General features: G+C 38.4%; 1 protein-coding gene across 2 annotated transcripts in view; it reads left to right on the forward strand.

Moving 5' to 3' along the window:
- SNX25 (sorting nexin 25) overlaps positions 1 to 13560 on the forward strand; it is an 82034-nt gene extending 68474 nt beyond the window's left edge. The window contains exons 12-19 of one of the 2 annotated variants that reach the window (XM_071743303.1): positions 3318 to 3458; positions 4012 to 4125; positions 4615 to 4779; positions 8435 to 8552; positions 9449 to 9515; positions 10742 to 10923; positions 11812 to 11912; positions 12722 to 13560. In XM_071743303.1, the coding sequence (XP_071599404.1) occupies positions 3318 to 3458; positions 4012 to 4125; positions 4615 to 4779; positions 8435 to 8552; positions 9449 to 9515; positions 10742 to 10923; positions 11812 to 11912; positions 12722 to 12796 (963 nt within the window). In that variant the 3' untranslated portion in view covers positions 12797 to 13560. Of the gene's footprint in view, positions 1 to 3317; positions 3459 to 4011; positions 4126 to 4614; positions 4780 to 8434; positions 8553 to 8659; positions 8775 to 9448; positions 9516 to 10741; positions 10924 to 11811; positions 11913 to 12721 lie in introns of those variants that run through there. The other variant, XR_011725775.1, reaches the window with a different exon arrangement.
- Positions 13561 to 14106: the final 546 nt, after the last annotated feature.

Below are 14106 nucleotides of genomic sequence, written 5' to 3' on the forward strand. Positions count from 1 at the left end.
CTCTGGCTTAATGACTGCATTAATTTTTGTTTATTCATTTCTGACAGATATCTGGACCCAGCCCTTAGTGCCTCTAGTAGGTGATTCAACAGCTTTGCGTGCCAACTTGTTTGTTTACTGAACAAACTTTTATGATTACAGTTTTTGGTAATGTTAAGCTTATATTTTACCTACTGAAGCTAATAGAGACATCTTCTCCTGGGAAGTATTTAATAATATTTGTTCCTCATTTGTTTTAGCAGTATTTCATTGAATGTTTAATGTTGTTACCACATCATACATCCTGGTAAGAGGTGCTCAGCTCTGGCATGTGACTTGTAGTTTTTATTAATGGCTGTAGGTGTGTCAGCATCTTCCTCTGTCCACTTTGGGACTTTGTGTCACATTGGGAAGAGGTAGAAATCTTCACCATTTTTGAACTGGGTATCTGTGGCATTCTAGTAGACAGAAGTTCTGAAATACTTCATCTTTACATTGTCTCGAGGCTATGGAGTTGCTGCCAGTGCAGAAAATCCCAATAGCCTGAAGCCACTTTGGGTACTTGAGGGCTGATTCTGTCCTTGCCTGGTAAGTAGCAGTGAATAACATGAAGGCCCTCATGTCATCTGAGGAAGGGGCTGAGAAGGAGATGTGTGAAAATTTCATCCTAGGGGCTGATTCCAAGAGCCCTTGCCAGTGCTGTGAAACAGTTAGGGCTGTGACTGTCACAGAACCTTTGGACTTGGAAAACCAAGCCAGAGCACAAATGTCAATGCTCATGAAGAATCAGAGCTGGAAGAGGGTTACGATGGTTCTCAGAAAGAACTGGCTGATTTTTTAGGATGGCAATAATAAGTGTAGTGAAATCTCGTGGCATGGTATATGATGTTTGGCATTCAGCAGGAACTCTGGGCTTTGGGTGTGACCCATTGCAGTGTCTTTTGGCTGCAAGCAGGAGGTGTGTTGGTGGCTTGTTGGATGTCCAGTTCATCTTGAGTGGGCTGCAGGTGTGAAAAAGGCAAATGTGGCCCTCATACATCAGGAGAAGAGTTTCCATTGGAGACAAAGTGTTGCAGTTGCTCTGCAGGTGCTGTGCTGTTGTGTTTGAGAAGGGTGGAACTAAATGGGTTGAATGAGAAACTTCTTCCATGAGGACTGATTGCAAAACCACTTGTGTTTGCTCAGCTTAGCAAAAGGGAGACTTGGAGGAATAAGGCTGTCTATGAAAACAAGGGTAAACATAAGGGAGAGGTGAAGATTGTTGGAACAAATAGGAAATGAGTTCAGAAACTGAACTTCCAGTGATCAGTGTGAGGGTCAAGAGCAGACTTTCAGTGTAATGGGCATAGAAAAAAAATTGTTTCACAAGTTCTAATATACTCACTTTAGCAGTTATATGAGATGGTGCCCATTAGAGCAAAGGACTTGATCTGGTATAAAAGACCCCCTAACATCCCATTTTCTGTACATTTTCCAGTTGACTCATAAATTTGGAAAAACAAATGCACAAGTACCTATGTTGGTAAAAGATTTTACTTTCTTAATATCCTGAAGAATTTCAAGATATTTATGTGAGGGTATCTGCAGAAAGTTGTAATGTGTCTCCATCTAGCAATTAGAATTTAAATGGTTTTGCACATAGATGCTAACTTGAAAACAGAAGTTTTATGCCCTCCCTTTCTGAGAATGTCCTTCCAGATGGATGACTCTCATGACAATTACAGTTCAGATCACCCTACACACATACAAATCCCTTCCCTAGGATGAATGTGTAATGGAGAATGATATCTATGGCTAACATCAGCCTTTTCAGCACTTATCTCCCAGTTTTCACAAGCAACTGCCATGAGGTTTTGGTGAGTCCCTAAGAACACAAATCCAGTCTAGCGTGGGTAGACAGATCCCAGGAGATCCCAGTCCCTCTGTTCTAGGTCCCTCTGGCCTACATTTGGAGGCTACTCAAGCATTTCTTTCTGCACTAGTCTGGTAGGAGAAAGGGAGTTCCCCAGATAGGTGTGGGGGAACCAGGCACATTTTCAGACATTCAGGCTGGAGCTTTGTATTCTGTCCAGCTGCTGCTGCAGCTTCTTTTACATGTGAAATCTAGATCTCAGATCAGATTTACCAGTGGTCCATGTGCAGCTTCAGAGGGAGTACATCACAGGAAATATACTTCATATATATGTCTGAACAGCCATATAATACGAGGATACATTTTAGCTGTGTGGCTTTTATAGTGGTGATGTAGCCACTCATCAAGTTATCTGTCACTAGCATTGAGTGTTGTCAGACTCTTACAGGCTTCTCAGAAAATGTGTCAAAATATATGAATTTTAAAATATATTTTTATCCTAATTGGATTAGTTAATTATTTTTTAAAAAGCTCTAAAAGCTTAAAAAATATTACTTTCCTCAAAAAGGTTGTGTGAGAGTGGTGTTTTGTAATTTTCTTTGTTATTTGCATGTATATTAAGACAAGCATTTGAGAGCTTGGCTTGGCCAAAAAAGGTTGTGTGATTTATGTATTCCCCTTATTTGCCTTTCATAATCTAGTTAGTAGTTTCCTTGTAATAAGCAAACAAAAATCTGTTATCATTAGGATATAAGGGTGAAATTCAGTGTGGCTCATCAAAGTAAGAAATAATATGGTTACAACTGCTGCCATTGTCTCAAGAAAAATTGTTGAACTTTGCTGTAGTTTTTCTACTTGCACAATGTGGTTAATTGCCTCCTTCCTCTGGCTGTTGCACAGCACAAGTCATTAATATTTCTGTAAAGTTGTGAGCCCTCTGGAAATAAACACTGCATGGATGCCACATGTTCTGTGGGGGCAGAACAGCTCCTGTGAGTAGAGAACCCACTCTGAGACAGCACCAGCTGCCCCAGAGCCCAGATGTAAAGCTGCTGTGCCTGAGTGGGTGAGCCTTGGCACAGGCACTGGGAAAGAAGAGAGGGAATAATAGGAGAACAGTCAGGAAAATGCAGATGTGAGAGCTGGAAAATTGATGAGCAATCAGCAAGCTCTGTGACAGGTTCCTTAAAAACTGCAATAATACACGCAGAGATTTGAACAAGACATGTCAGGAAGATTTGAGTGCTGATGGGCAGCATTACAAAGCTGTATGTGAAGTTTAATCGTGGCTGGCTGGAGAACTGACTCAGGATTTTGGGTACAGTTTAGTCCTTTAAGGGTATTGCACCATGTCCAGCCTTCAAAGTGTGAGAGAACCTGGGGCAGTGATGAGGACTGAATTTGCAAGCCATGATTCTGGCAGCCCAAATATTCCACTGTTTGCTTTCAAAGTAGTTCACCTTACTTGTTGTTTTTTCCCCACAAGGTTTTGGAAGAGAATGGAGAACAAGTGCCCTGTTACTCTGTCATGGTGAGTTTACAAGAAGTTGGTGGAGCTGAAACTAAGAACTGGACTGTTCCTAGGAAGCTCAGTGAGTTTCAGAACCTACACCGGAAACTCAGTGAGGTACGAATCTTGATTAGGGGAGGGAGAAGGTGCAAATTGTTAGCATTTGTCAGAATTATGCTTGGAGAGGGGTGTTTAGCCTTTTAGAGCTCATTTTCTATCTGCTTATTTGTGGCTTCTGTCAGATGCTTGTAAAAATTGTTTAGAAAATTTATTTATTTATTTATTTATTTGTGACACTCAGTAATGAATGTTTTACTGGACTAACCCAAAATGGTGTGTGCTCTGCGTAGTCATTCAAGAATCTGCTTTAAAAACTAGATTTTTTTTGCTGGCTTCCAAGGAGGTATTAGAAAAGCTTTTAGGGACAGATAGTGTTTCTATTTTACAGTCATTTAACCTTTCTTTCTGGTAAGGAATAAATAATGATGGTGGTGTGAAGGGAAAGCGTTTAGGTCTGTCTGCTCAGAGTGGGCAAGGGAAGGTGTTTTTCAGGGTGCTGAGAGGGGTGTGGAAGGGAGATGAGAATACAAAGGCATCTTTAAATTTTTGCTAGGAACCACCTGTGTCTTTCTGCACATGTATGTTAAGTGAGATCTCTTTTCTCCCACAGTGTTTTACATCATTAAAGAAAGTTCAGTTGCCTTCTCTCAGCAAACTGCCCTTCAAATCCATAGACCAGAAATTCATGGAGAAATCCAAGAACCAGCTTAACAACTTTCTACAGGTAAAAAAGCTAAACAAAATAAACAAAAAAACCCAAACAGATATGTAAACAGGAGAATTGAATTCTGCTTCTGGAGTGGATGTTGTGTCTCTGTTGACTAAGGAGAGAGCCTAGAACTAGTAGGTCAGATGTAAGGTTTAATGCTCTGGTGATAAGTTAATTTAAATGTTCATTAATTAAGAAATAATAAATAACAAATCCTGTAATTGCCACTGTTAACTACAGTAGATCACAACAAATTTATTACAAATTGTAACTTTTTTTTTATTTAAAAAGGAAGTTATGAGATTTAAAACTTCAGTCTTACCTCTTCTAATACTTCTGAACAAGCTTCTTGAAGTATCTTTGTGACACATGAATATTTGTTTTTTCTCATTCTACCTCTGAGCTATGCCTTAATCAGTTTTATTGGATGGCCTGGTACATCTTGTTCTTTAACAAGAAATATTTAATTGATATGTTGTTTTTGTCATTATTTTTCTTGCACAGAAATTGCTCTCTGATGAAAGACTCTGCCAGAGTGAAGCACTTTATGCCTTCTTGAGCCCTTCCCCAGAGCACCTCAAAGTTATTGATGTGCAAGGAAAGAAATCATCTTTTTCACTCTCCTCATTTCTAGAACGACTTCCTGGTGATTTGTTTTCTCATCAGGAGGTAAGTGGTAGAAAAGTAATCATCCCAAATTTAATTATTTATCCAAAGTAAGCAGGGGAAGCCATTAATATAATGTGTTTAAATGACAGGTAATATTGGAAGGTCATTTTTCATTTACTGTAAGTGAACAAAGAGTCAGAAATAGGAGCTGTCTCTGAATTTGAATGGTTTATTAATACAATAAGCTTCCTGGCCTTTGATAAATATATAGGCAAATATGTAACCTGTCACAAATAGAAGAATTGCAATCCATGTGGGATTATTTTTTTTAATAGCAGAATTTATTGAGCTTTGTGCTTTTGACACGCATATTTGAGGGTTTTTGACAGGTAAAAATAATTTTCTCCTAGGAATCTTCTCTTGGCAGGAAACAGCTGCATGTCCTTAGTAATTTCTGAGCAACTGCTGAAGCAAAACTAATTTTGAGAAAGAATTTTGGCGAATGGTTCAGGCTTACTCAAGAAATTTGTGAATACAGGTGGGAGCCAATACAGGCAAACCAGTCAGAGAATTTGATACTAAGCCATAGAAAAGTATGGTCTTTGAAAATGCAGTGAAGAGTAGATTAGTGACTAAAATAGCTCATTGACAAAAATTGAACATAATTCCATGGCTCTCTATCCTGTTTGGTTCATATTGCAGATATACAGCCTCCAAGGAACTGTTTCTATTCAGCTTTTTATTTATTCATTATATGAAATAATTATTTTCTTACATGCTGTAGTTATCTGCAGTGGATGGACCTTGTACAGTATAAAGGGGGAACTTTTACAGTTCTGGCCTGTTAACAGGCAAAGAGGTGGTCTTGCATCTCCAGGAATAAAAAAATCCCATATTTTCATTTTTTAAAATTGCACTGTATTTGCACCTAGATGCTGAATGCAAATGTCTCATTTCAGAGTAAAAAAGAAAATTTAAGACACTGATTTACACGTTGATAGAAGTACTGCAGTTCTAAAAATAAAAGTACATTCACTACAATGACTGTCAAGTAGAAGTAGCATAAAAACATATAAACATGAATCCATTTGTATTTTGCTATCTAATTAAAAAAACATCCTCAAGAAAATATGTAGACTACATGTATATTGTATTATGTGAGTCTGTAGGAGGATGTAGTTAGGAAATAAGGGAGAAGGAAAGGGAGTGTGTGGTGAGAGAGGAAAGCCAACAGAAAAATGAAGCAGAAATGAAAGAACTGGTAATGAGAAACTAAAGGAAATAGAGCAAAAAGTGCCCAGAGAATGTGGCAACAAGATGTTACACTACTTCTGACTTGCTGGTTGTGGGACTACGAGCTTAATTTTGGCTGGGCTGAATTACACCAATCACTGTGCAAATGCAGACAAAGAAAATCACATCCACCTTCCCTCTCCTCTTCCCTCCTTCCCTAAGCTGAAATGTAAGATGAGACAAGGGAATACAGATGGAGGGACTGTAGGAAACTGTTAGACCTTCTAGATCAGTATGCAAATGCTTGCACTATTTAAAAAAAATTATAAAATTAAGTGGAGGGAGGGGAATTGTGACATGATGTTGGATCAGCTCTAATTTTTCTTGGACAGTGTGAGCTGTAGGTGAGTTCAGTCTTCCCCACTCATAGCATCTCAGGTAATTTACCAAAGCAGTTTAACTAGGGATAAATCATTTGGTACAAGGTCATTAGTGAAGTTAATTGTGGTAAACCACATGTTACAAAGCTGTTACAGTTGTGTTCTCTTTGAAACCAAGTTGGTATTTTTGACTTCTTAGAAGAGAGTAGTGTCATACAGCTCTATTTGCTTTTTATGTCTTGTCTCTCATTTTTCAAGTATGTGAACAGTACTCAAGAGGTAATATTGTTGCTTTTTCAGGGTTAGATATTGCTGCAATTTCAGATACCTCATTTTAGACAGCTCCTTGGAAAAGGCACATTTTTTCCTCAAGACCCAAAACCAAATTAAAAAAAAATGCAGCTGATATGATCTAGAGGAAGAGTTTTTAAGTTTATAAAGTGTTAATGGATAGGAAATGGACTGTGGGATAAAAAGTCATATTTCTCATTGCATTTGCTAAATGACAGGGCACTGAACAGCAGAAAAGTAGAGCAGTGACCTTAAAGAGATCACAGGTTTACTTTCTTACACCAAGCAGACTCAACTGTACAAGAAAAATTCTTGGAACATGTTTATCTTAACATCATGATGACTGATGTTCTCTAGCCAGGCAAGGCAGTGTATCTCAGTTCTCAGCCATTTTCATGAAACCTTTTCTTGCTGTCTTAACCTAAATCTTTAGCCAATTAGTTCTTGGCCTCTCTGCAGCAAACAGAGAACAAGTTTGGATTAGGGTCATCTCAGTTATCAAGAGGTGGTACTTTGATCTCTTTATTTCTTATACTGATCAACTCCAATTACTCCTAGTTTTTGTTTTGTTACATTTTATCTAGTTCTTATGGTCTTACTCTGTGTTTATCTGATAACCCATATTTTTTTCTTGGAAATTTTGTGACTAAAATTTGAAACATGATGCTCCCACTAGGCTTTCCAAGTCCCATGTATGGAAATAATTTTTATATCTATATGTGTAAGTATGTCATACAAATGTTTGTGCTTAAACATCATGGTATTCCACTTGCCTTTTCCACAGCAGTATGGCCCTGGAATCTTTTTCTGTAGTCTTATCAATATCAATTGTTTTGATTCCTGCATTTGCACATTGAGTTACTGTTGCTTTTCATCTTTCTTTATCAAACTGCACCCTGTGGCTTCAACTACACATTCAGTAAGCTCACCTGCAAACTCAGGAATCTTGTTTTCTGTTCTGTTGGCCAAGTGCTTAATGAAAATATGGAGTGATGTCTAACAGGAAAAAAAAAATAAATATAATTTCATGATTAATTACAATAACAAAGGGCCAAGAAGCCTGTTGACCAGGGGAAGATAGCAAGCAGGGATGGAGGCTGCTCTAGACTCTGTCCCTAGAGAAAACTCTGTTCATTATCAGTGAATTTGTGTGCTTGTGTGATAAGACAGGTAAAGATTTATGGTTTCCTTGTGTGGTGCTTCTTGTCATTATGATGTATCTGCTCTCTGGGGGTTCCAGCTACCTGCTTTTCCCTGTGCAGTAACCAGATCCTGCCTCTTTTTTCCTAGCTGATCATGTTGCAAACAGCTCCAGCTGGCTAGCTGCTTCCTATTTGGGATGTCCTTCATGGGTGTTGTGTCCCGGGAAGCTTTGCAATCACAAACACGTCTGAGTGCCATCTCCTCCTTACAGCTCTCAGCTGCTTCCTGGCAGTACAGAGCTCTCACATCACCTGCTTTCCCTTATCCAGCAGGTGCTGGCAGGGCAATATGGACCCTGCAAATCTGTGCAGATACACCCAACGTTGAGGTGCTTACTGGGGCAAGGCCTCAGGGCAGAAGATGTAGCAGTGGTGATGGGTCCAGCAGAGTGTCCTCATCATTCTTGTCCATAGAAGTGCAATCCCTTTTCACACTCCCTGGTGAGGCACCTGTCTGTCAGATCCTGCCAGCAGCAGAGTTGGTGGCTCTAATGCCTCGTCTTGAGAGGGCTGGATGTGCTCCTTCCCAGAGCAGAGCAGTGACTACATCCATTCTGGAAGAAGGGTGGGGAACTGCAGTGAGTACCCATGTTGTGTCTCTCTCCCTAGGAAGAAACGGAAGAGGACAGTGACCTGTCAGACTATGGAGAGGAGGTGGATGGGAAAAGGGACTCTCTTGCTGAACCATGTTTCATGCTGATTGGAGAGATTTTTGAGCTGCGAGGAAGTAAGCTGTATTTACTTGTGAAATATGTTGGCCAAAAAGTCTGGGGCACTTTAATTTGGATTTTTCTGCTGTTTCAATAAGTGAAAATGTTCTTGCAATCTACACAGGCTGGTGCTTTGGGACAGAACTGTTCTTCAGTAGTTCATAACTTTGGTGCATTCATGCTAGAATGTGTCATCTTTCAATATCAGAGCTTTTACTCTTTTATGTAACTGAATGAAGGTAATAAATAAAATTACTTTTGTTTCTGTTTGAATGTCCAGCCATGTTTTATGCTCTCTCAAATTGTTTGCAGGGTAACTATTACAAAATGCAGCACCTACTAAAAATGGCAGATGTATGCTTCAAATATAAACTTTCTTGTGCTGATGGTGAACAGCATGAAAGAAAGATTAACCACTAATGACTAGGAAACATTTGTTTCCTTCATTTGTTATGAAAAGCTAACTGCTTGATTTGCTTAGATGAAAATGCTTTCAGAATTTTAATGATGCTGCTGTGTGTACAACATTATGCAGTAGGTATGAATAGCATGTGAATTTTTAGGGGGGTTGGGTAGTTGTATGGCTCAATAAACTGGGAATATTCTTAAACATTAAATTTTTACAGTATAAACTACAAATACTACAGGTATGTCTATGTTGTCTGTAAGATTTAAAACAGACTTAAAATGTACAACAAACCCTCTAAGGAAAGCAGGCCAGAAAAATGAGACCTAATTTCACTAATTACACTAATGTGTAATCAATGAAATCATATAAAGGATTATAGAAGATATGTTTACTTTAGGGGTGAGTGTTTTGTGGGGCAGGGGGTAAGGTTTTGGACATGTTCCTGGGTTCCCTACTGCTATTAGCCTCTTGATCTTTATTTTCTGTCATTTTTCATTGTTCTAGTGTTCAAGTGGGTCAGAAAAACATTAATTGCACTAGTACAAGTCACTTTTGGAAGAACTATCAACAAGTAAGTAGCTGTTACTTTAACTGAATCTGCATTGTTTTTCTATTAAAAAAATGCTGGAAGTGGAATTGTTAAAAAAAGGAAAAGTAAAAACACCTTTCATGTGTAAAGCTGTATCACTAGTCAGGAAAATTTTGGAAGAGTTATTTCTTTCCTTGTCAGATACTAAGGCCTACAGTAAAGCTTGATTCAATTGAGCAGATGATTTGATATAGACATTTCCCATGACTCTTTGGTAAGTGCTGTTGCTCTTATGCATGAACCTGTGATTTCTGTAGCACATTCCTGTAGGCAAAAGGTGATGAAATACATTATTTTGATTTGGGGCAGCAGCAGAACTATTACTCAGGTAGGTGTTACAGCCCAGAAATCTTCCAGCAGAACAGTGAATAAATTTGCACGTGCCAGTATGGCTTTTAAAAGCTTTCACATATGTTACATAGTGGTAAATTGGACAAGCAGTGATGGAAGGTCACACAGCTGACTCCTGGTGAGCTCATGTTCTCTGACAGCACCCATTTGAACTGATGGATGAATTTCTTCGTGCACTGCTGATACCCATCAGGAGAGACAGAAGAGAGGACAGAGAGAGTGTGGATGTGAGCACAGCGTGCATGCCAAGTTGCTATATAGCTTTCACATTGAGTGAATTTTTATGTTTCTTGATTTTAAAGCTGTCCCATGGCACAGTTATGCAGTGCTGCCAGCAGCTTTCTGTCTACCTCAAACTTCTTGTGCTGAAGACTTCAGTGAGTGCCTGCAGCCACAGGAGGAGGCTGCTGTCTCAGTGTTATCCCTTCACTAATATGCTGCTGTTGCTACCTGGCAAGGAACTTTCTGCACCTTTATCAAAACTTCATCTCTTTTTATCCCACGGGACCCATCTGAGCATGCAACTAGTTTGGAGTTTGCAACATTTAGTTAGCTTATTTTTATGTCTTTACCCAGTGGAGACTTTTTACTGCCCGTTTCTGTGTAGTATTTGCAATTTGTAAAATTTTTGTGGATTACATTGAAATACAGCCTTTTCTATATCTCAGTCAGATCTCTGGTGTGACCTAAAACCTAGAGCACCCAGACCTGGCTGTGATGCTGGTGAGATTAGATTAGATAAATTGGGATAATTACATGAAAAGGCTTCCACTACTTTCAGGAGAAGTAAAAAGAATAAATCTGCATAAAACATGAACGATAAGCTCTGATCTGCTTTCTTCTATGCTTTCTTACAGGCAAATCCGTGACACTGTACACTGGATGTTCAGTGAACCGATGCTTGTTTACTACATTGGTGTATTTAGAGATGCTTTTTGGCCAAATGGAAAGTTAGCATCACCACCAAGAGCAAAGAGCGAAGAACAAAAGCAAGAGACAAAACAGAGAGCACAGCAGAAACTACTTGAAAACATTCCAGGTGAGATCATTTTCATTCTGCTTAGATTTAAGATCTGCAGAATTTAAGTTTTTTAAGAATTTAAGATCTGCTGGGCTTACATTTTTTGTTTCCCCATAGAGTTGTAAATTAGGGTTATTTGCATAAATAAGGATAATTTTAGCCTTACTCTTGGCCTCTCCTGTCTGGTAAAAAGCATGTAGTCAGGTATTACTGGTGGATGCAAAATTCAGTACTGCTATTCTTCTGTATGTAATATTTATCAAAGAACCTAAATTAAGTGGAGACATTCTCTGCAGGTTCTCTGAGCAAATGCCAGGTAGTTCTGCTACCTGGAAATACTTGACAAGTCAGGAGAGGGCACCTGTTACAGTCTGAGGTAACATTAAAATTCATTTTTGTTTTGGATCCATGAAACAAAGTCCAACTGTAGAAGGGTCAGGTGCAAACAGACTTTATTTGACAATTGGAACAAGCAAAACTATAGAGCCAGACAAAAGAGGGAGAGAGGAAAAGAAGATATAAGAGAGAAAAGTGGAGAAAAAGGGTAAGAAAGTGGGAAGAAAGAATGAGAGAGAGATGCGATTTGAACTGATGCTCTGAGAGGTGAACTACCTAAAAGGCATACTATATATCATGTTAAAACACTTAAAAAGTTGTCATTTGAAATGCACACATTTGAAATTCCCCACAACTTGGGGAACTTGACAATAAGTATCTTTTCAACCCCTGATCTGAATTATCTGTGTGTTTTTAAGGGCTGCTGAGCGGGGACTGTGTATCTTGTAGCCAACAGCCACAAAGTGCAATGGTGTTTTTTTTCTCCTCCTTCATGGGCAGTAGAGTTGGTGGGAGGTTTTGTCTACCATGAGGGAAACAAGAGAAGCTGAAGAGTAACCTTTCTTGCAGATACTCTGCAGAGTCTTGTTGGACAACAGAATGCTCGTCACGGTGTAGTGAAAGTGTTCAATGCATTGCAAGAAAGAAAGGCTAACAAGCATCTACTCTATGTGAGTAACCAGAAAAGTAGCCTTTTAACTTTATAATCCTGGTGATTGCTGGTCTCTGCTTACTCAGTATTAAAACCTGAGGATGTGTGTTTTTGCAGAGATTTATGTTGAACTGTTGTTTCATATGCAACTAACTTTTTTGTTATTAAAGTAAGTCAGAGAAAATGTACTTGTTGCTGTCATTTGTAATTCTGAATAACACAAAGCCATGTAAGTTTAAAAAGCAGTATTGCTTTTGTCTTAAAGAGATCCTGTACCACATCTGACTTGCCTGACTTCATAACTAATATCTTTGTACAGCTGAGAAAAGCAAACATACCCTGGAAAATCCTAGGGAAGCAGAACTCCAGGATGGGCTCAGTTAGAACATAACAACCCTCCAGAAGTTCCACTCCTCTGCTGTTGGCTGGGACTGGTTGGAGGATGCAGCTGGATCCAAGTATGGCTTCTGTCTCAGCCTGAGGCTCATTTCCTCAGCAGCCAGTCCCAGAGCACAGCCCCAGCACACAGGAGTGCTCAGGAGGTGCATGCCCTGGTGCTTGCTTTGACAGAACAGCACCAGTTTATACAGAGTGGAAAATCCCTACCTGAAAGCAGCTGCCCGTGGCACTTGGCTTCTTCCAGCCTTAAGACATTTCCCATATTATCTGTAGGGCACACAATAACTTTAGGATGAGAGAAAAGTAGTTGTGTGAAGGATAAACAGGGTGACCCTGTGTGCTTCTGTTATCTGTGATGCTCTGAACAAGACAGAAAGAGAAATTCTCATTTGGCACCTGCACTCATCTTAACTCTTTTCTGTTTTTCAGGTTTTGCTGGAACTGCTGCTAACTGAACTGTGTCCTGAGCTAAAAGCTCATTTAGAGCAGCTTAATGTCACTTAGGTTTGAATCTGCACAATTGGACCACTAGAGAAATGTCTATGTCCAATAATAGACATGAAACTTATTTTCCTCTTTTCCATAGAGGGCTGAGGACTGCAATTATTTTTAGCAGTTTTTTTTCCTCTAAGTTTTTTTGTGAAGTAAACAGACTTGAAAAGATCTGATGCTGTAGTAGGGTAGACAAAACAATGCTGTATAGTTGCCAATTTTTATTTAAATTGTTCTATTTGACTACTCTTCTGTTTCAAATATAGATTGAAAAATAAATGTTGATATAAGCTGAAAGAAACCAGAAAATATTTTAAACATTTATGAAAATAAATTTTGCTTATAGTGGTAAACTAATGAATGTTGTACAGTTCTAATCTCCTCACTGAGGATCTGAGCATTCCTTTTTTTCTTGTGTATTGAAACTGCCTTGTTGTGCAATACTACATGTAAAGCTATTGTGAAAATTTTATGATTTTTTTTTTTACCAAAGATTTCCCATAGTACGAAGCATTTGTAAGCAATAAATAACACAACTGGATTGCAGTACTTGATGATGAGACTGTACTGGCAACGAACTAATGAGTTTGACAGCATTAGTTTGGTGAGGAGTATTTATATTATTTTGAAGTCTGTGTTCAAAATATGTATTGTAAAGTGGTATGTCCTAACAGAATGCCTGTGTTAAATGTTAGTTCAGAGATTAGTGCTTATGAATTGCTTCTATGAATGATTTAAGTAGACATTCAATTAAACCATTCTAATAACTTCCCTGATATTACTCAGGGCTGGTTTATTCAAATACACCCATTTAAACAACAACCTACAAATCATTCCCTTATTTTGTACAGGGAAAGAATATTATGTCTTGTGTGGTGGTGGTGGGCTTTTTGTTGGGGTTTTTGGGGGGGATTTTTTGTTTGGTTTTTTTTTGGGTTTTTAAAAAATATTTATGTAAAAATATGTAAATATTTTCTTAATGCACATCTAAATAATTGAATATCATGAAAAATTTGTGACACTCATTTTCTTTTCAATTTAGTGCAGTCATTCTCCTAGAAAAACTGCTTGCAGTCCAGCTATACTTTAAGGTACACAAAATCTGTATGCTATATTTAAATCCCTGTTTTTAGTAATATCTAGCTTTCTGTTCTAACAATTTGAAAAAAAAGTTTTTAACTCGCAGCACAGTCCTAAGAAGTAAGCAAAATCCTGCACACAGGAAGTTTTAAAATTAAATAGGTATTTAGAAAATGTGCAAGCTTACCATGGCAATCAATAAAATTTAGTAGTGATTAATCAAATTACCTTTTGGTAAAAGA

Source organism: Heliangelus exortis, chromosome 4, assembly GCF_036169615.1.
Source record: "Heliangelus exortis chromosome 4, bHelExo1.hap1, whole genome shotgun sequence".
Classification (NCBI taxonomy): Eukaryota; Metazoa; Chordata; class Aves; order Apodiformes; family Trochilidae; genus Heliangelus; species Heliangelus exortis.